The sequence below is a fragment of the Oncorhynchus clarkii genome, chromosome 18, assembly GCF_045791955.1.
Source record: "Oncorhynchus clarkii lewisi isolate Uvic-CL-2024 chromosome 18, UVic_Ocla_1.0, whole genome shotgun sequence".
Lineage (NCBI taxonomy): Eukaryota > Metazoa > Chordata > Actinopteri > Salmoniformes > Salmonidae > Oncorhynchus > Oncorhynchus clarkii.
The window spans coordinates 59,398,911-59,421,075 of record NC_092164.1 but is presented as its reverse complement, the minus strand read 5'-3'; the positions used below and the strand labels follow the sequence as shown (position 1 = coordinate 59,421,075).

Here is a 22,165-nt window from a genome sequence, read left to right as displayed (position 1 = left end):
ACGTTTCCTGTAGTTCTTGACCAGGTTTGCACACACTGCAGCAGGGATTTTGGCCCACTGTCGCTGGGCAATACGGACTTTCAGCTCCCTCCAAAGATTTTCTATTGGTTTCAGGTCTGGAGACTGGCTAGGCCACTCCAGGACCTTGAGATGCTTCTTACAGAGCCACTCCTTAGTTGCCCTGGCTGTGTGTTTCAGGCCGTTGTCATGCTGGAAGACCCAGCCACGACCCATCTTCAATGCTCTTACTGAGGGAAGGAGGTTGTTGGCCACGATCTCGCGATACATGGCCCCATCCATCCTCCCCTCAATACGGTGCAGTCGTCCTGTCCCCTTTGCAGAAAAGCATCCCCAAAGAATGATGTTTCCACCTCTTTGCTTCACGGTTGGGATGGTGTTCTTGGGGTTGTACTCATCCTTCTTCTTCCTCCGAACACGGCGAGTGGAGTTTAGACCAAAAGCTCTATTTTTGTCTCATCAGACCACATGACCTTCTCCCATTCCTCCTCTGGATCATCCAGATGGTCATTGGCAAACTTCAGACGGGCCTGGACATGCAATGGCTTGAGCAGGGGGACCTTGCGTGCGCTGCAGGATTTTAATCTATGACGGCGCAGTGTGTTACTAATGGTTTTCTTTGAGACTGTGGTCCCAACTCTCTTCAGGTCATTGACCAGGTCCTGCCGTGTAGTTCTGGGCTGATCCCTCACCTTCCTCATAATCATTGATGCCCCACGAGGTGAGATCTTGCATGGAGCCCCAGACTGAGAGTGATTGACCGTCATCTTGAACTTCTTCCATTTTCTAATAATTGCATCAACAGTTGTAGCCTTCTCACCAAGCTGCTTACCTATTGTCCTGTAGCTCATCCCAGCCTTGTGCAGGTCTACAATTTTATCCCTGATGTCCTTTCACAGCTCTCAGGTCTTGGCCATTGTGGAGAGGTTGGAGTCTGTTTGATTGAGTGTGTGGACAGGTGTCTTTTATACAGGTAACGAGTTCAAACAGGTGCAGTTAATACAGGTAATGAGTGGAGAACAGGAGGGATTCTTAAAGAAAAACTAACAGGTCTGTGAGAGCCAGAACTCTTACTGGTTGGTAGGTGATCAAATACTTATGTCATGCAATAAAATGCTAATTAATTACTTCAAAATCATACAATGTGATTTTCTGGATTTTTGTTTTAGATTCCGTCTCTCACAGTTGAAGTGTACCTATGATATAAATTGGAAGTTGGAAAACCTGCAAAATCGGCAGTTGTATCAAATACTTGTTCTCCCTAGTGGGGAGAACAAGTATTTGATACACTGCCGATTTTGCTATGAGACTTGAAATTGAGCTCAAGTGCATCCTGTTTTCATTTATCATCCTAGAAAACTTATATTGATTGGACATGTTTTGGAAAGGCACACACTGGTCTTTATAAGGTCCCACAGTTGACAGTGCATGTCGGAGCATGTGGTCGAAGGAATTGTACGTAGAGCTCCGAGGCAGGATTGTGTCAAGGCACAGATCTGGGGAAGTGTACCAAAATATTTCTGCAGCATTGAAGGTCCCCAAGAACACAGTGACCTCCATCATTCTTAAATGAAAGAAGTTTGGAACCACCAAAACTCTTCCCAGAGCTGGTCTCAGGGCTAAACTGAGCAGTCTGGGAAGAAGGGCCTTGGTCTGGGAGTTGACCAATGTCATGACTTCCCCCGAAGTCGGTCCCTCTCCTTGTTCGGGCGGCGTTCGGCGGTCGACGTCACCGGCCTTCTAGCCATCGCCGATCCACTTTTCATTTTCCATTTGTTTTGTCTTTGTCTTACACACTTGGTTTCAATTCCCCAATTAGTTGTTCATTATTTAACCCTCTGTTCCCCCATGTTTGTTTGTGAGTGATTGTTTTTATGTAATACGGTCCGTGTATGTGGGCTCGCTTATTTTTGTATTGTATTTGTCTATCTTGAGTAAAATATGTTTATTTACTCATATCTGCTGTCCTGCGTCTGACTCCTCTACACCAGCTACACAGAGACGACATTACAACCAAGAACCCAATGGGGATTTTGACAGAGCTCTAGAGTTCCTCTGTGGGGGTGGGAGAATCTTCCAGAAGGACAACCATCTCTGCAGCACTCCACCAATCAGGCCTTATGGTAGAGTGGTCAGACAGAAGCCACTCCTCAGTAAAAGACACATGACATCCCGCTTGGAGTTTGCCAAAAGGCACCTACAGACTCTCAGACCATGAGAAACAAGATTCTATGCTTTGACAAAACCAAGATTGAACTATTTGGCCTGAATACCATAATGCTTATGTCTGGAGGAAACCTGGCACCATCCCTACAGTGAAACATGGTGCTGGCAGCATCAGGCTGTGGGGATGTTTTTCAGCGGCAGGGACTGGGAAACTAGTCAGGGTTGAGGCAAAGATGAACGTAGCAAAGTACAGAGAGATCCTTGATGAAAACCTGCTTCTGAGTGCTCAGGACCTCAGACTAGGAGAAGGTTCACCTTCCAACAGGACAAAGACTCTAAGCACACAGCCAAGACAACACAGGAGTAGCTTCGTACCCACGAAGACTCAATGCTATAATCGCTGCCAAAGGTGCTTCAACAAAGTACTGAGTAAAGGGTCTGAATTCTTATGTAAATGTGAAATTCAGATTTTATATTGAATAAATTAGCAAACATTTCTAAAAACTTGTTTTTGTTTTGTCATTATCGGGTATTGTGTGTAGATTTATAAGATCATAAAAATATATAAATGCATATTTGAATGATGCTGTAACGTAACAAAATGTGGAAAAAGTGAAGGGGTCTGAATACTTTCCGAAGGCACTGTATCTATTATAGGCCTTGATGAAATCTAGGTTGTATCTTTTCTAAATTTGTGCTTACAACTGAGAAAAAGAGATCTGTTTGGTCCCTCTACATTGAAACCAGCTTAGCAGAGTAAACATTCAATGTGTTAACTTGTTGCGTAAATGGCTGGGGCAGCAATCGATGGAAGCTTTTGAAACACACGATCACAAGCCAGAGCCGACAACAGCAAGTCAAACAGTTTGGAGAGCAGTGCGGAAACCCGAGACAAACTTCCCTGTCTGTCTGTCTCTCAGCTCAGTTTCCACCTCATTTTGTGGACAGTGTCTCTTGAGAGCCAGGTCTGACTATGGTGGCCTTTTTCAATAGGAAGGCTATGCTCACTGAGTCTGTACATAGTCAAAGATTTACATAATTTTGGGTCAGTCCCAGTGGTCAGGTATGCTGCCACTGTGTACTCTCTGTTTTGGGCCAAATAGCATTCTAGTTTGCTGTTTTTTGTCATTTCTTTCAAGTGTGTCAAGTAATTATATTTTTTGTTTCCTCATGATTTGGTTGGGTCTAACTGTGCTGCTGTCCTAGGGCTCTGTGGGTTCTGTTTGTGAACAGAGCCCCAGGACCAGCTCTGCCTTGAAGGCCCTTCTAGCCTTGTCTCTCAGATCGTTTACAGCTTTGTGAAAGTTACCTGTGGCACTGATGTTATGGCCGAGGTATGTATAATCTGTGTGCTTTAGGGCAAGGTTGCTGTTCACGTATATCCCACGTTAGTTATTGTGGTCAGATTTGTCTCTACTTTTGAGGATTGGGGTGATCAGTCGTTAGTTCCAAATATTGGGGAATATGCCAGAGCTGATGATGATGTTAAACAGTTTAAGTATAGCCAATTGGAATTTGTGGTCTGTATATTTCATAATTTCATTTTGGATATCATCAACCCCACCCATCTCAATGTTATTGAGAGCAGTAGCAAAATATTTGCAGTTCTCCATGGCTAATGTTAAATCTTTTAAAAAACTGCAGTAGAAGGGATTATTTACACATAACAAACAGCTCTCTCTGTCTATCTATCTGCTCTCCCCACCACTCTCTCTGTCTATCTATCTGCTCTCCCCACCACTCTCTCTGTCTATCTATCTGCTCTCCCCACCACTCTCTCTGTCTATCTATCTGCTCTCCCCACCACTCTCTCTGTCTATCTATCTGCTCTCCCCACCACTCTCTCTTTCTATCCATCTGCTCTCCCCACCACTCTCTCTGTCTATCTATCCGCTCTCCCCACCACGGTTGCGTGTTTGAATCTCATAACAGACAACTTTAGCAATTTTGCTACTTTGCAACTACTTAGCATGTTAGCTAAACCTTCCCCTAACTCTAACCATAACCCCTTACCGATGTTCCTTCAAAAAAAAAAATGCATCACTGCGCAAATTTCTCTGTCTATCTATCTGCTCTCCCCACCACTCTCTCTGTCTATCTATCTGCTCTCCCCACCACTCTCTCTGTCTATCTATCTGCTCTCCCCACCACTCTCTCTGTCTATCTATCTGCTCTCCCCACCACTCTCTCTGTCTATCTATCTGCTCTCCCCACCACTCTCTCTGTCTATCCATCTGCTCTCCCCACCACTCTCTCTGTCTATCTATCTGCTCTCCCCACCACTCTCTCTGTCTATCTATCTGCTCTCCCCACCACTCTCTCTCTCCCCCTATCTCCTCTCCCCACCACTCTCTCTTTCTATCTATCCCCTCTTCCCACCACTCTCTCTCTCTCCCCCATCTGCTCTCCCCACCACTCTCTCTGTCTATCTATCTCCTCTCCCCACCACTCCCTCTTTCTATCCATCCGCTCTCCCCACCACTCTCTCCCCCATCTCCTCTCCCCACCACTCTCTATCTTTCTATCTATCCCCTCTTCCCACCACTCTCTCTCCTCCCCTATCTCCTCTCCCCACCACTCTCTCTTTCTATCCATCTCCTCTCCAATCCACTCTCTCTCCCCCTATCTATCTCCTCTCCTCACCACTCTCTCTCCCCCTATCTATCTCCTCTCCCCACCACTCTCTCTCCCCATATCTATCTCCTCTCCCCACCACTCTCTCTCCCCCTATCTATCTCCTCTCCCCACCACTCTCTCTCCCCCTATCTATCTCCTCTCCCCACCACTCTCTCTCTATCTCCTTTCTCCACCACTCTCTCTCTATCTCCTTTCCCCACCACTCTCTTTCCCCCTATCTATCTCCTCTCCCCACCACTCTCTCTCCCCCTATCTATCTCCTCTCCTCACCACTCTCTATCCCCTTATCTATCTCCTCTCCTCACCACTCTCTCTCCCCCATCTATGCCCTCTCCCCACCACTCTCTCTCCACATCTACCTCCTCTCCCACCACTCTCTCTCCCCCATCTATCTCCTCTCCCCACCACTCTCTCTCCCCCATCTATGCCCTCTCCCCACCACTCTCTCTCCCCCTATCTATCTCCTCTCCCACCACTCTTTCTCCCCCTATCTATCTCCTCTCCCACCACTCTCTCTCCCCTATCTATCTCCTCTCCCACCACTCTCTCTCCCCATCTATCTCCTCTCCCACCACTCTCTCTCCCCCTATCAATCTCCTCTACCCACCCCTCTCTCTCCCCCACTCCCCATCTATCTCCTCTCCTCACCATTTCCGCTCTATCTATCTCCTCTACCCCACCACTCTCTCCCCCATCTATCTCCTATCCCCACCACTCTCTCTCCCCCTATCTATCTCCTCTCCCTACCACCCCCCCATTACAGTATCCCCCCATTACAGTATTCCCTTTTCCCACCACTCTCTCTCTATCCCCTCTCCCACCTCTCTCTCTCCCCCTATCTATCTATCTATCTATCTATCAATCCCCTCCCCACTCTAAAGTGTATTCCTCAAAAGTTATCCTCCCTATAGCCCCTGGTAGCCGTGAGCGAATCAGAAAGCAAATGTTTGTTTAATGTTAATGACAGCCAGCTGCTCGGTTCGGCACCTTTCAGAATGACTGTGGGTCTCATTCGTTGTCCCAAATTGCACCCCATTGCCTACATAGTGCCATTAGGGTGCCATTTGGGACACAGTCAATGGCTTCAGAAGATGGCACTGTACCGCATCAATACCAACAATACAATACAAGCAACAGTGTTCCAATAATAACATGCACAAATAAAAATGTGAAATTAATTTAAATCAAAAAGCCAGTGACAATATTGTATTTTCAAACATATCCCTGCTTATTGTTTTTTTCCCCCTTATTTAACAGCAAATTGCCAACAGCGATTCCGGTCAAGCCCAATCGCACGTTACATTCTAAACGCCTCCTGAACAAACAGCCTTTTCTTACAGTGTGCATCCCAAATGGCACCTTACTCCCTATATAGTGCACTACTTTTGACCAGTGTCCTATGTAGGGATAGAGTGCCGTTTAAGACGAAGAATGTTTGAACTCAAATTCAGCATTTCCTTAAGTCCACACGATTAGCCTTTGACTAGGTCTACACAACAGGCCAGTCGGGGCCAGGGACGCTGATAACAGCAATATAGTCTCTCTTGCCAGATAACAATCTAATTTTCTCAATTACTCCCCCACAACAACAACTAAAAAGAGAGGGGGAAAATGCAATCAACTCAAAACAGATACAATGTGCCCTGTGGAGAAACTGCTAGGGCAATTCTAAATACTGTAGTCACACACATAACCTGTTATAATGTACTGGACCCTAAACAGCACCTGTTGTAGTGATGTGAAATGGCATCTTATTCCACTTACAGTACATAGGCATTAGGGTGGCATTTGGGACGCAAAATCAGTAAAGGGTCTGTAATTATAAGCTGCACTTTCATAAATACAAACACACAAACATTTCAACTGCTCATCTTTTGGAAAACCACCAGGAGAAAATAGCTGTGAATTTATGGACCAAAGTACAACATTTTTTATTTATATATAAATTAATATAAAAATGAATAAATAATCAAATACCACATTCTCACAATGAAAAATATATATATATTTTTTTATATACATCATGAAATATACCATTTTATTTTTAAATGATTCAAGAATGTCACCTTAGCTCTTTTATTATGTCTTTGTTTTAGTTTGGTCAGGGCGTGAGTTGGGTGGGTTGTCTATGTTTTGTTTTCTATGCTGTGTTTTGCGTTTGGCCTGGTATGGTTCTCAATCAGAGGCAGGTGTCGTTAGTTGTCTCTGATTGAGAATCATACTTAGGTAACCTTTTCCCACTTGTGTTTCGTGGGTGATTATTTTCTGTTCTGTGTTTTATTTCACCGTTCAGGACTGTTCGTTTGTCGTTTTATTGTTTTTGTTTCAGTGTTCACTATTCGTATTAAAAATCAAGATGGACACTTACCACGCTGCGCTTTGGTCCTCTCCTTCATACGACGACCGTTACAAAGAATAAGTGCTGCATTATTGTGAAATAATTTTTCATTGTCACTTTTCAAAATAATGTTACCATATTTAATTGAATAATCATACATAGTATTTCCCAGTGGCTTTTTCATTAGAACATTTCATAATGACACCTTATCACAGTATGTATTTCTAGATTTCACTTCATTACCTTTTTCACTTCATGGCCTTTTTCACGTTCTGACCTTAGTTCCTTTGTTATGTCTTTGTTTTAGTTTGGTCAGGGCGTGAGTTGGGGTGGGTAGTCTATGTTCTTTTTTCTATGTTGTGGTTTTGCATTTGGCCTGGTTTGGTTCTCAATCAGAGGCAGGTGCTGTTCGTTGTCTCTGATTGAGAATCATACTTAGGTAGCCTTTTCCCACCTGTGTTTTGTGGGTGATTTTTTCCTGTTTAGTGTTTTTTTCATTCACCTTACGCGACTGTTCGTTTGTCTTTTGTTGTTTTGTTCAGTGTTCAGTTATTTTATAAAAATATGAACACTTACCACGCCGCGCTTTGGTCCCTCACCTTTTTCCACCACAGACGATCGTTACATCATGGCCTTTTTCACTTCATGGCAACTCTTTCCATAATCGCAATATGTCAATCAATGCAAGTGGGCAAGGTCAAGTAGGTAGGTCATTGGTTCAAAGCCCTTGAACAAAATTGCAAGGAAAAAGTAGTGGCCTTGTGTTTTAGATGATTGTCCTGATGAAAGGTGAATTTGTCTTCCAGTGTCTTTTGGAAATCAGAATGAACCAGGTTTTCCTCTAGCGTTTTGCCTTTGCCTAGTCCTTGCCAATGACAAGCATACCCATAACATGGTGCAGAGTGGTGTACAGTGATGTATTGTGTTGGATTAGCCCAAACATAATGCTTTGCATTCAGGACATTAAGAAAATTTCATTGCCACATCTTTTGCAGTTTTACTTTAGCGCCTTATTGCAAACAAGATGCATGTTTAGGACACTTTTCTTTGGGGGGGGGGGTTACCCCCTTTTTCTCCCAATTTCAATCTTGTCTCATTTCTGCAACTCCCCAATGGGCTCGGGAATGGTGAAGTCATGCATCCTCCGAAACATGACGCGCCAAACCGCACTCCTAACACCTGCCTGCTTAACCTGGATGCCTGCTGCACCAATATGTCGGAGGAAACGACTGTGGTCAGCTTGCAGGCACCTGGCCCGCCACAAGGAGTCACTAGAGCACGATGAGCCAAGTAAAGCCCCCCCCAGCCAAACTCTCCCCTAAACCGGACAACGCTGGGTCAATTGTGCGCAGCCCTATGGGACTCCCGGTCACGGCCGGGATCAAACCCAGATCTGTAGTAACTCGGGAGGCCCTGTCTTGGAATATTTTTTACTCTGTACATGTTTCCTTCTTTTTACTCTGTCATTTAGGTTAGTATTGTGGAGTAACTACAACATTGTTGATCTATCCTCAGTTTTCTCCAATGACAGTCATTAAACTCTGAAACTGTTAAAAAATATATAATAACAAAAAATATAGTGCCTAAAGTCAAAGATATCGCTGAAGTCGAGCTCGTGTTGCCCTATTCTGGATGTAGATACTCTGTTCAACAATGGATGAAAACCACAAACCTATATCAGAGCGTTGGACCAATGACCTACAGTCGTGACCAAAAGTTTTGAGAATGACACAAATATACATTTTCACAAAGTCTGCTGCCTCAGTTTGTAGAATGGCAATTTGCATATACTCCAGAATGTTATGAAGAGTGATCAGATGAATTGCAATTAATTGCAAAGTCCCTATTTGCCATGCAAATGAACTGAATCCCAAAAAACATTTCCGCAGCACTTTCAGCCCTGCCACAAAAGGACCAGCTGACATCATGTCAGTGATTCTCTCGTTGACACAGGTGTGAGTGTTGACGAGGACCATGCTGGAGATCACTCTGTCATGCTGATTGAGTTTGAATAACAGACTGGACGCTTCAAAAGGAGGGTGGTGCTTGGAATCATTGTTTTTCCTCTGTCAATCATAGTTACCTGCAAGGAAACACGTGCCGTCATCATTGCTTTGCACAAAAAGGATATTGCTGCCAGTAAGATTGCACCTAAATTAACCATTTATCGGATCATTAAGAACTTCAAGGAGAGCGGTTCAATTGTTGTGAAGAAGGCTTCTGTCTCCTAAAGTTGATTCAGCTGCAGAATCGGGGCACCACCAGTACAGAGCTTGCTCAGGAATGGCAGAAGGCAGGTGAGAGTCCATCTGCACGCACAGTGAGGCGAAGACTTTTGGAGGATGGTCTGGTGTCAAGAAGGGCAGCAAAGAAGTCACTTCTCTCCAGGAAAAACATCAGGCACCGACTGATATTCTGCAAAAGGTACAGGGATTGGACTGCTGAGGACTGGGGTAAAGTCATTTTCTCTGATGAATCCCCTTTCCGATTGTTTGGGGCATCCGGAAAAAAAGCTTGTCCGGACAAGACAAGGTGAGCACTACCATCAGTCCTGTGCCATGCCAACAGTAAAGCATCCTGAGACCATTCATGTGTGGGTTTGCTTCTCAGCCAAGGGAGTGGGCTCACTCACAATTTTGCCTAAGAACACAGCCATGAATAAAGAATGGTACCAACACATCCTCCGAGAGCAACTTCTGCTAACCATCCAGGAACAGTTTGGTGACGAACAATGCCTTTTCCAGCATGATAGAGCACCTTGCCATAAGGCAAAAGTGATAACTAAGTGGCTCGGGGAACAAAACATCGATATTTTGGGTCCATGGCCAGGAAACTCCCCAGACCTTAATCCCATTGAGAACTTGTGGTCAATTCTCAAGAAGCGGGTGGACAAACAAAAACCCACAAATTCTGACAAACTCCAAGCATTGATTATGTGAGGATGGGCTGCCATCAGTCAGGACGTGGCCCAGAAGTTAATTGACAGCAAGCCAGAGGGGATTGCAGAGGTCTTGAAAAAGAAGGGTCAACACTGCAAATATTGACTCTTTGCATCAACTTCATGTAATTGTCAATAAAAGCCTTTGACACTTCTGAAATGCTTGTAATTATGCTTCAGTATTCCATAGTAACATCTGACAAAAATATCTAAAGACACTGAAGCAGCAAACTTTGTGGAAATTAATATTTGTGTCATTCTCAAAACTTGTACTTGCCCACTTGCATTGATTGACATATCTCTTGCGATTATGGAACTAGTGGCCATGAAATGAAAAATGCCATGAAAAGAAAAAAGTCATGAAATTCAGAAGGCGCCATTATGAAATGATAAATGTTCTAATGAAAAAAGCCATTGGGAAATACAACTATTATTATGAAATTAAATATGTACAAAACAGTAAGTGACATTGTGAAAAAATATCATAATGCAGCACATATTCTTAAATAATTTTAAAATATTATTTATTAATGATATATTAATGTATTTATATTTAGTACTTTGGTCCTCCATATGAAGTAGCCAATTAAATGCCTACTAGGGTATTCTGTATGAATTACATTTTATTTGAATGAATTAAGGACATTTTATTTTAGTGTCAAATTGCCAACTGGCAACCCATCCATTATGGGATTAATTGACACATAAGCAAACATTACAATAATTCACTATGGTAATTAAATGATAATTCTGTTTGTAACCTATTAATTGACCATTGGTTAATGTGGATTGTTTTCCCCAAACAAAGACTGGTAATAGATCACTAATACACTACTTAAAAATAATAAATCAAATAAAAGACTTGGTACAGCACCATTTGATTGAATAGTCAGAATTCCTCATTGAGGGAAATACAATTGAAAGCTGCTGATTCTAACATCAGTAAATGGAATTGCCCCAGCAGTTATCATACAGTAATAGAATTGAAAGGAAGCTAATTTATTCCTCTTGAATAGGTTGTCTCTTATTATTGGTTGAGATCTCCTCCAGGACCTGTATTCATAAAGTGTCTCAGGGTGGGAGTGCTGATCCTAAAATGGCTACTTTCATCATGATAAAAATACATTTTAAAATGAAACAAATGTAAAAAGCATGTTAAACATCCTTACTCCCAATTACATTTCTATGTGAGAACAATCTGAGATAGCCAAAATATTTTGGGGGCTGTCCGGGTATGGAATCACCCTAGTGCACTGTGTAGGGAATAGAGTGCCATTTGGGACATAGACAGTGCCAGCCTCAATTCACAGCGGTTTCGCCCCAGCATCTCTTCCTACTTACCTTCCTCTCTCATGACAAGAGTTGACCTCTCAGGGGTCAAGGCTACAGCGGCTAATGGACGAGAGATGTTTAAATTATATATGGCATGTACATGTGAGACCCCTTCGGGAAGAGCGTCGGAGAGAGCTGGTTTTAATTTGCAGGTTTAAATAGTTTCAGACAAGAGAGTGTTAGATGTGCTGGCAAACTGTACAAAATCGAACCATCGAAGATTCTCTATCCTGCCTAACAAATTATTCTGACATAGGATTCTTAGGATGATTTTAGAAAAGTGTGAATGTGTGACTATTACAGTACAGCCACAAAATGTGAGAGAGTAAAAATAAAAACGTTTCCTAGATTTCTAGATACCTCAGAGCGGTTTGAAGTGCCACTACAACACTTATTATTCTTTTACTATTTTAATTTTCATCATTTAGAAATCTCTCAGCTTTTATTTTATTTGTTAAGAACTTTGAAATTCATTCCTCTGTAAGAAATGTGCTTTACAAATAAAATAATTTGAATTAAACCCAATATCCTGGAAATTGAAACAAAAATACTTATTATAAATACTTACACATATACTGTATATGTCGAACATATCAAGACCACATACTGTTGCACCATGGGGGCTCCTGCAAAGTGTGTGACATCACACAGCATTTGTTCCTCTCAGAAGCACAGGGCCAGTCTATAGCTGTACTGTGGATTATCTTTCAAACACAAGTCATGTTACTGTACATGAGGCCAGTGGTATCACATGACTACAATGGCTTCTTACAAAAAATAAACACATGAATATCTGGTTTACACAAGCAGGATCAAATACTTCTTAACACCTGCACGCTTAACCCGGAAGCCAGATAGGCAGTTGAATTTTTTTTAAATCCAAGACTGGGAGCTTCTAATGAGCAGCAACACACACCAGCTGCCTTGTCACTCAGACATTTAAGATGAAATATCTTTTACATCCCCATGAATGACAACACAAGGGGTTGAATCGCTGTAAGAGGGAGAGGAGTGAGACGTATAAAAACCCCAAGTCGCATCCCAAACGTCACCCTATTCCCTACATAACGTATTACTGTTGACCAGAACTGTATTCTAAAGTGGTGCACTATGTAGGGAATAGGGTACCATTTGGGTCACAGACCCACATCTCCCCATATTCCTCCTGAGTGGGGCTAATGAAGGGATTTAGATTCCGTGCGTCTCCCCCATCTGTGACGTCTCACTCCTGTTTCATCCTCTCCTGTTGTTAGCCCAAGCCTCTAACCCCCCCCCCCCCCCACATATAGATTTAAGTATGTTCATGGATACTCAGTTATGCACAGTGAACACATATAGATTTAAGTATGTTCATGGATACTCAGTTATGCACAGTGAATACATATAGATTTAAGTATGTTAATGGATACTCAGTTATGCACAGTGAACACATATAGATTTAAGTATGTTCATGGATACCCAGTTATGCACAGTGAACACATATAGATTTAAGTATGTTCATGGATACCCAGTTATGCACAGTGAACACATATAGATTTAAGTATGTTCATGGATACCCAGTTATGCACAGTGAACACATATAGATTTAAGTATGTTAATGGATACTCAGTTATGCACAGTGAACACATATAATTTTAAGTATGTTAATGGATACTCAGTTATGCACAGTGAATACATATAGATTTAAGTATGTTCATGGATACTCAGTTATGCATGGTGAACACATAGAGACAGACAACAGCAGAGAGCAGCTTTACCTGCTTCTGTCCCTACAGCGAGTTTTTACCCAGGGGTCCCTGATGATGGTCCCTGTGACAATGAGCTAGCAGCATTACCATGGTGTCTGACTCTGCAGCTCCATGTCTGAACCACAGTACATCTCTTGTATTCCAAATGGCACCCTATTCTCTACATAGGGCTCTGGTCAAAAGTAGTGCACTATGTTCCCTGGTCAAACGTAGTGCACTAAATAGGGAATAGGGTGCCATTTGGAACACAGGAGATGTATTGTGGTTCAGACATGAAGCCTCTGTGTTCCTATTAGAAGATGGCTGCTCAGCGGTGCTGCCGACTGCTGAGCAGCTCAGACCAGAAAACCCTCAATCCACTGGCTACATCCTCATTCTCTCGGCTAACACTTTGCACCACAGGCCAGACAGCACCTCTTATCTGTACTCAGAGGTGTTAGGGGAGTTTGGACAAGATCTCCATATCCAGCCCCAGCAGCATCCAGCCCTATCCCCAGCAGCATCCAGCCCTATCCCCAGCGGCATCCAGCCCTAACCCCAGCAGCACCCAGCCCTATTCCCAGCAGCACCCAGCCCTATCCCCAGCAGCATCCAGCCCTAACCCCAGCAGCATCCAGCCCTAACCCCAGCAGCATCCAGCCCTATTCTCAGCAGCATCCAGCCCTATCCCCAGCAGCATCCAGCCCCAGCAGCATCCACCCGGCCCCAGCAGCATTCAGCCCTCCCCAGCAACATCCAGCCCTATCCCAGCAGCATCCAGCCCTGTCCTCAGCAGCATCCAGCCCTATTCCCAGCAGCACCCAGCCCTATCCCCAGCAGCATCCAGCCCTACCCCAGCAGCATCCAGCCCTATTCCCAGCAGCATCCAGGCCTATTCCCAGAAGCATCCAGCCCTATTCCCAGCAGCATCCAGTCCTATTCCCAGCAGCATCCAGCCCTGTCCTCAGCAGCATTCAGCCCCAGCAGCATCCAGCCCTATTTGCAGCAGCATCCATCCTCAGCAGCATCCAGCCCTATTCCCAGCAGCATCCAGCCCTATTCCCAGCAGCATCCAGCCCTATTCCCAGAAGCATCCGGCACTATTCCCAGCAGCATCCAGCCATATTCCCAACAGCATCCAGCCCTATCCCCAGCAGCATCCAGCCCTATTCCCAGCAGCATCCAGCCTTGTTCCCAGCAGCATCCAGCCCTATTCCCAGCAGCATCCAGCCCTGTCCTCAGCAGCATCCATCCCCAGCAGCATCCAGCCCTGTCCTCAGCAGCATCCATCCCCAGCAGCATCCAGCCTTATTCCCAGCAGCATCCAGCCCTATTCGCAGCAGCATCCATCCTCAGCAGCATCCAGCCCCATTCCCAGAAGCATTCAGCCCTATTCCCAGCAGCATCCAGCCCTATTCCCAGCAGCATCCAGCCCTATTCCCAGCAGCATCCAGCCCTATTCCCAGCATCATCCAGCCCTATTACCAACAGCATCCAGCCCCATTCCCAGCAGCATCCAGCCCTCTCCCCAGCAGCATCCAGCCCTGTCATCAGCAGCATCCATCCCCAGCAGCATCCAGCCCCATCCCCAGCAGCATCCATCCTCAGCAGCATCCAGCCCTATTCCCAGAAGCATCCAGCCCTATTCACAGCAGCATCCAGCCCTATTCCCAGCAGCATCCAGCCCTATTCGCAGCAGCATCCAGCCCTATTCCCAGCAGCATGCAGCCCTATTCCCAGCAGCATCCAGCCCTTTTCCCAGGAGCATCCAGCCCTATTCCCAGTAGCATCCATCCCCAGTAGCATCCATCCCCAGCAGCATCCGGCCCTATCCCCCAGCAGCATCCAGCCCTGTCCTCAGCAGCATCCAGCCCTATCCCCCAGCACCATTCAGCCCTATTCCCAGCAGCATCCAACCCTATACCCAGCAGCATCCAGCCCTATCCCTCAGCAGCATTCTGCCCTATTCCCAGCAGCATCCAACCCTATAACCAGAGACAGAGACAGAGAGAGTGCATGAGAGAGATTGAGTTTATGCACGCCCATGCATGGAAGTATCTGTGTGTGAGAGACAGAGAAGATGACATAATCAGGAACCCGTAATGTATACTATTCCATAACACACCCTTCCCTTCGCCACTCAACAAAATGGTGAGTGTAAACAGACCATAACCATGAAGCTAGCATCTCAAAGCTGTCAAGGACAGCAGAGTCATCTTCTTGGAAGAATTATAACTATTAAACTGTGTCCACCGTCCTAACAGGTGCCACTTTATATAATGTTTTCATACCCTACATTACTCATCTCATATGTATATACTGTACTCTATACCATCTACTGCATCTTGCCATCTTGATGTAATGTATCACTAGCCACTTTAAACAATGCCACTTTATATAATGTTTACATACCCTACATTACTCATCTCATATGTATATACTGTACTCTATACCATCTACTGCATCTTGCCATCTTGATGTAATGTATCACTAGCCACTTTAAACAATGCCACTAATGTTTTCATACCCTACATTACTCATCTCATATGTATATACTGTACTCTATACCATCTACTGCATCTTGCCATCTTGATGTAATGTATCACTAGCCACTTTAAACAATGCCACTTTTTATAATGTTTTCATACCCTACATTACTCATCTCATATGTATATACTGTACTCTGTACCATCTACTGCATCTTGCCTATGTCGTTCGGGCATCACTCATTCATATATTTGTTTGTACATATTCGTATTCATTCCTTTGCACTTGTGTGTATATGGTAGTGGTTGTGAAATTGTTAGGTTATATTACTTGTTAGATATTACTGCATGGTCGGAACTAGATGCACAAGCATTTCGCTACACTCGCATTAACATCTGCTAACCATGTGTATGTGACAAATACATTTGATTTGATTTGATTTAATGTAGGTGTCCATCTATGATGAATAGAATTAAGAAAAGACAGTAATAAAATCAGTGATACTCTCATGCATTCAATTACACTAGATACACTATGTATTCAGTCTCGTGCTGATGCTCACTTGTTCTTCTATTTTCCATGTGTTTTATTCTAAGAAATATATAATTACTAGACAGACCATCGATAGTAAATTGCACTTTTGAACAGTCTGTTGAATATCATGCGGTGGCAGGATTTGTGAGAAAGAAAAGGCTTCCAACTGCTTGTAAATGGTTGTCCTTGGCAAGAATCTTCATCCTGACAGCTGTTGATAACACCAATACACATGCTTCCCTTGTCTTGTTTGTTGTACTTTTTCACTCATAGGAAATAAGTCATTAGCCTGTTAAATCACTCCTCCATGACAATATTTATTACTTATTATTTCCTGAGAAATATATGAAAATCTTATATTCTTGATTAGTACATTCTGAATACAAAAACGTTACAATTTGAACTCAATGGGCACTTTTGGCCATTAAACTCATCAATCAGCCATCCATTCATTCATTCATTCATCCCCAGAATGAATATCCAACTGACCGATCAACTGACCTCTTGTTTACAGCTCATATTTCAACCAGGGGAAATATGTCAGTAGTATATTTAATCCTATGGGCAGAGGTGGATCCCAGGATGTGCATGCTGTATGCCATTTGTGACCACTCATCACTGTCCTGCTGCTGTCAGACAGATTATACTGTTGTTTGAACATTTTTTCACAACGACACGGAAACACCTGTGCCTTTATGCATTTGAAAAAGCAGTGCGCTTCATAGGGTACAGGGTGTAATTCGGGAGTCAGCACGCAACCTATTTTTTGTGTTCTGTGACAGCCTTCCTCCACACTTCAACCTGACTATAGCGTTTATCACCGGCATGGGTCTTATAAGTCAGTAAATAAATAGTACAGTAAATAGCTAAATGCTGGCAGCTGTAGAATACAGACTGACAAATCAGTTAAAACAGGTAATGAGGTTTCTTGAACACTTAAATTAACTCCTGGGTCATTTTAAGTGCATCATTCATAACGGAATCAGTCACATCGATCGTTTTGCAAACGTGTTTCCTCAATGAAGATACCTGAGACCATTCACCGCAAACCTCATCAATTAAATCAGCTTGAGTGAGCGCTGCAGTTTTGGACTCTGACTTTCAACCTGCTTCTACGTTGACATGGTAACGTGATGTTTATATAATATCCTCGATATCACCTCTCTCGCCTCCTCAATCAATCACTGCTATGCCATGCCCATGCACCCAACCTGGTCTCAGAGTATTTTGTATTATTCTGTACGTAAATCCGAGACACTCCACATATGTTACTTTTCGTATGGTATGTATTAATTTGTGGATGTCCATCATCTATTTTGTAGATATGTTACAAATTACAATTTGTATGATATTAATGATGTGAGAAATGGTGGTGGAAATCCCATTAAAACAGCTCAATACATTAGAGGTGCTGAAGAGGCTTGTTTTCGGTTGCTTGTACAGTACATTTGTATTTAGAACTTTCTTGGAAGTATATAGTGGCCGTAACGGGAGAAAATGAAGATAGTTGCTCAGCGAAACTCCATATCTGGTGATCAACGAACGTATTTTGACATTAGAATGCTTGCAGAGCTGGTGAATGGGAGTTTGAATAGGAGCTTTTGGGGCGTTAGAGAGGCTCTACCGCACAGATACTCGTTCAAGTTGTTTTGTGATAACCTACCTTGTTCAGTTTATTTCAGATTTAACCATCAGCTAAATCAATCTTGACAGGCTTCTGTACACATTGGTGTAAAGTACTTAAGTAAAAATACTACTTAAGTCATATTTTGGGGTATCTGTACTTTACTTTTACTTCACTACATTCCTAATGAAAATGATGTACTTTTTACACAATACATTTCCCTGATACCCAAAAGTACTCATTACATTTTGAATGCTTAGCAAGACAGGACAATTGTCTAATTCACTTGATCAAGAGAACATCCCTGGTCATCCCTACTGCCTCTGATCTAGTGGACTCACTAAACTCATGCTAAATTTGTAAATGAGTGTTGGAGCATGCCCCTGGCTATGCGTAAAAAAAAAAAAAAAACAGGAAAATGGTACAATCAAGTATCAAAAGTAAGAGTATAAATCATTTCAAATTCTTTATATTAAGCAAACCAAAGTATATTTAAAACCAAATACTTTTACTCAAGTAAAATTTTACTGGGAGACTTTCACTTGTCATTTTCTATTAAGGTATCTATACTTTTACTCAAGTAGGACAATTGGGTACTTTTTCCACCACTGCCTGTACTGAGCTGACAAGGTAAAAATCTGTCGTTCTGCCAATGATCAATTAAGGCATCTCCCCGCACCTCTCTGATTCAGAGGGGTTGGGTTAAATGCGGAAGACACATTTCAGTTGAATGCATTCAGTTGTACAACTGACTAGGTATCCTCCTTTCCCTAATTGTGACAACAATTACATCCTGCATCACTGCTGTAATGACTGGTTTCCGCTAGTTACCACAGCCACAAAGTCCAAATTGGCTATAGCCTAATGTAAAAATTCATGAAAACGAAAAATAGCTTTTTAGTCTTATTTCAAGGTTAGGCGTAAGGGTAGCAGTGTGGTTACGTTAGGGTTAGTATTAGCGTTAGGTTTAAAATCACATTGGTCTACCGGGTGGCACAGCGGTCTAAGGCCTGTGACGCTTCTAGCACTGAGATGCCCTCAGTGCTAGAAGCGTCACTACAGATCCTGGTTCGATTCCAGGTTGTATCACAACCGGCCGTGATTGGGAGTCCCGCATCATCCCGTTCAGGTTTGGCCGGGGTAGGCCATCATTGGAAATAAGAATTTGTTCTTAATTGACTTGCCTAGTTAAATAAAGGTTAAATAAAAAAAATGAGATTATGGAATATTGTTATTTGATCACCAGTTTGTTGCACGTGCGCGGCACCTACTCCAACCACCGCAAATTAAGCTAAAACCGTCCTTTTGCTCATGAATTGAGGATGACAAAATGTGTCAACATTTAAAGACAACAAAATGTAATGACAACATCCGATAGTGTATGCTCCTGTGTTAATGCAACAGTAACCTAACGTTGCAGGCGTAAAATAATGCAACATCAGACAATATCATCAGGCATTATACAAAAATAAAAACAAGTTGTGGAACAATGCGTAGATGTAGGCCTACCAACCATTTCCAAATGGAAGCGCTGCCTGTGAGCGCTGCCTGCCGGGCAGTGTAGGCTACACCCCCTTTAACACACACACACACACACACACACACACACACAGAGCGCGCGAACAACCAAAGCGATATGAAACGTTTGATCTATCCCTGAAGCCCAAAGCGAAAGCACATGTAGCCTATGCTACCAAGGACATGGGGCAGAGTGGGTGAATGAGTTTACCTCGGTGTCGTAGATTTTGGTGATGAGTGAAAACTTGTAATTCTGTGACTCTCGTATGTGCTGGATGGCCAGTTGGACAGCGGGCTCGATGCCCTGACTAATGCTGCTCATCAGCGCCGACTCGTTCATCGGCATGAGCACCATGATGGGCAACTTCTCATCATCCCCCGAGAACCAGCTGTTGTCCTGACCGTGCCTCGTATAGTCATTGCAGACCTTGGCTAGCACAGGTTGAAACGCCAAGATGGACAGGAGCAGGTATCCCGACAGAGGCGTCATCTCCCATCCGCAGTGCCTTCGCGACGGGGCCATGCTACTGTGGCGTTCAGGACGACCAAATAAGATCCCACCCAGCTCTCACTGCTCAAGCATCGCAAATTCAGGGGCGTCCGAGCCGAGAGGAGAATATAGTAGCCTATTCAAATGGTCCAAACCGCAAAACAGCAACCGTAGCCTAGGTAGGGGGTTCAACAGCAGCGAGCAACCTCGACCCGATTGTAGCCTATCACAGCGAATTTAAAACAGATTTATTCTCGATGACAGGTTTTCTGTAGGATTATTCCAAGGTTCCAGTTTTGGTGTTGCACCATATATGGAAGAAACGGAGACGCGTTCTGTTGCAGGTGTTATTGGCGCTGACGGTTCTCTCCTCCTGGTCTCCGTGATGCACAAGGTTTCCGCGTTAAAATCTCTCCAACTCAAACACTATCCTCTCAACCTGGTGAAGCAGCGCGAAAATGGCACAAGAACATCACAATTCACAGTCCGTAGGCTGCTCAAAAAGCCCAAATAAGACAACTTCAAGATGACAGCGGTCGACCAGAGTCACTCACTCTCGTTGACAGTTGGATACAAATTCACCTCCCGAGTATTTTCACCATCAAGAGACGGCAGAGTAGCCTAATAGAACATCCGTGCCAGCGCACTACACTATATAACCTATTAAGATCGAAGAGAATACGGAAATTATTCTGGAGAGCCTAAATAGAGAATATTCAAAGTAATCTTGATTGCAGCGCGTCCAGAGTGCGCGAGACCAGATAGCGTCGGCGTTCTAACAGCCCGCGCGACTGTCAGTGTGTGTGCTAGCTACAGACGATGCTGCGGCTGCCTTATTGCCTCTGAAAAGGCTTCACTTATTTAGCGCTGTCTGCTGCTACTCAGAGCGCGCACGAGTGGGAGCAGCAAAAGAAATGCGGAAAAAGGAAGACAGAGAGGGAGAGGGAGAGGGAGGGTGGGGGACTCAGAGGAGGGATAGATGGATGGAGCAAGCTCTTGTGTAAGCATCAGCCGCCTGACAGGCAAAGTTGATTTAATGGGCTTTCTGTTTAGCAGAGAGACAGGGTTTCAAACATGCAAGAGGGGTTGTCAAGTGTAGCCGGATACAGTACATGACCAAAAGTATGTGGACACCTGGTCGTTGAACACCACTACAGCAGCCTCCACTCTTCTGGGAAAGCTTTCCACTAGATGTTGGAACATTGCTGCAGGGACTTGTATCAATTCAGCCACAAGCACATTGGTGAGGTTTGGCACTGATTAGGTGATTAGGCCTGGCTCGCAGTCGACGTTGCAATTCATCCCAAAGGTGTTTAATTAGGTTGAGGTCAGGGCACTGTGCAGGCCAGTCAAGTTCTTCCACACCAATCTCAACAAACTATTTCTGTATGGACCTTGCTTTGTGCACAGGGCCATTGTCATGCTGAAACAGGAAAGGGCCTTCCTCAAAAGACAGAATCGTCTAGAATGTCCTTGTGTGCTATATAGTTAATATTTCCCTTCACTGGAACTAAAGGGCCTAGCCCGAACTATGAAAAACAGCCCCAGACCATTATTCCTCCTCCACCAAAACCAAACTTTACAGTTGGCAGTATACATTGGAGCTGGTAGCGTTCTCCTGCCATCATCCAAACCCAGATACGTCCATCGGACTGCCAGATGGTGAAGCATGAGTCATCACTCCAGAGAACGCGTTCCCACTGCTCCAGAGTCCAATGGTGGCAGGCTTTACATCACTCCAGCCGACACTTGGTGTAACCGATGTGAAATGGCTAGCTAGTTAGTGGTGGTGCGTGCTAATAGCGTTTCAATCGGTGACGTCACTCGCTCTGAGACCTGAAGTCGTTGTGTGCAGAGGGTCCCTGGTTCAAGCCTGGGTCGGGCGAGGGGGCGGAAGCTATACTGTTACATTGGCATTGGACATGGTGATCTTAGGCTTGTGTGCGGCTGCTCCCGACGAACAGTTCTTGTTGAAGTTGCTTCCAGAGGCAGTTTGGAACTCGGTAGTGAGTGTTGCAACTGAGGATACTTTTTTTTCGCACTTCAGCACTCAGCGGTCCCATTCTGTGAGCTTGTGTGGCCTACCACTTCGCGGCTAAGCCATTGTTGCTCCTAGACATTTCGACTTGACAATTACAGCACTTACAGTTGACCTGGGCAGCACCAGCAGGGCAGACATTTCACGAACTGACGTGTTGGAAAGGTGGCATCTTATGACGGTGCCACGTTGAAAGTCACTGAGCTCTTCAGTAAGACCATTCTACTGCCAATGTTTGTCTATGGAGATTTGCATGGCTCGTTGCTCGATTTTATACACCTGTCAGCAACGGGTGTGGCTGAAATAGCCAAATCCACT

The 22,165-nt window shown here is 44.1% G+C and overlaps 1 protein-coding gene across 1 annotated transcript in view; it reads right to left on the bottom strand.

Annotated features, from left to right (window-relative positions):
- Positions 1-20,691, bottom strand: part of LOC139372747 (gamma-aminobutyric acid type B receptor subunit 2-like) — a 460,183-nt gene extending 439,492 nt beyond the window's left edge. The window contains exon 1 of the mRNA XM_071112543.1: positions 19,531-20,691. Coding sequence (XP_070968644.1) covers positions 19,531-19,842 — 312 coding nt within the window. The 5' untranslated portion in view covers positions 19,843-20,691. The remainder of the gene's footprint in view (positions 1-19,530) is intronic.
- Between the last annotated feature and the right edge of the window lie 1,474 nt (positions 20,692-22,165).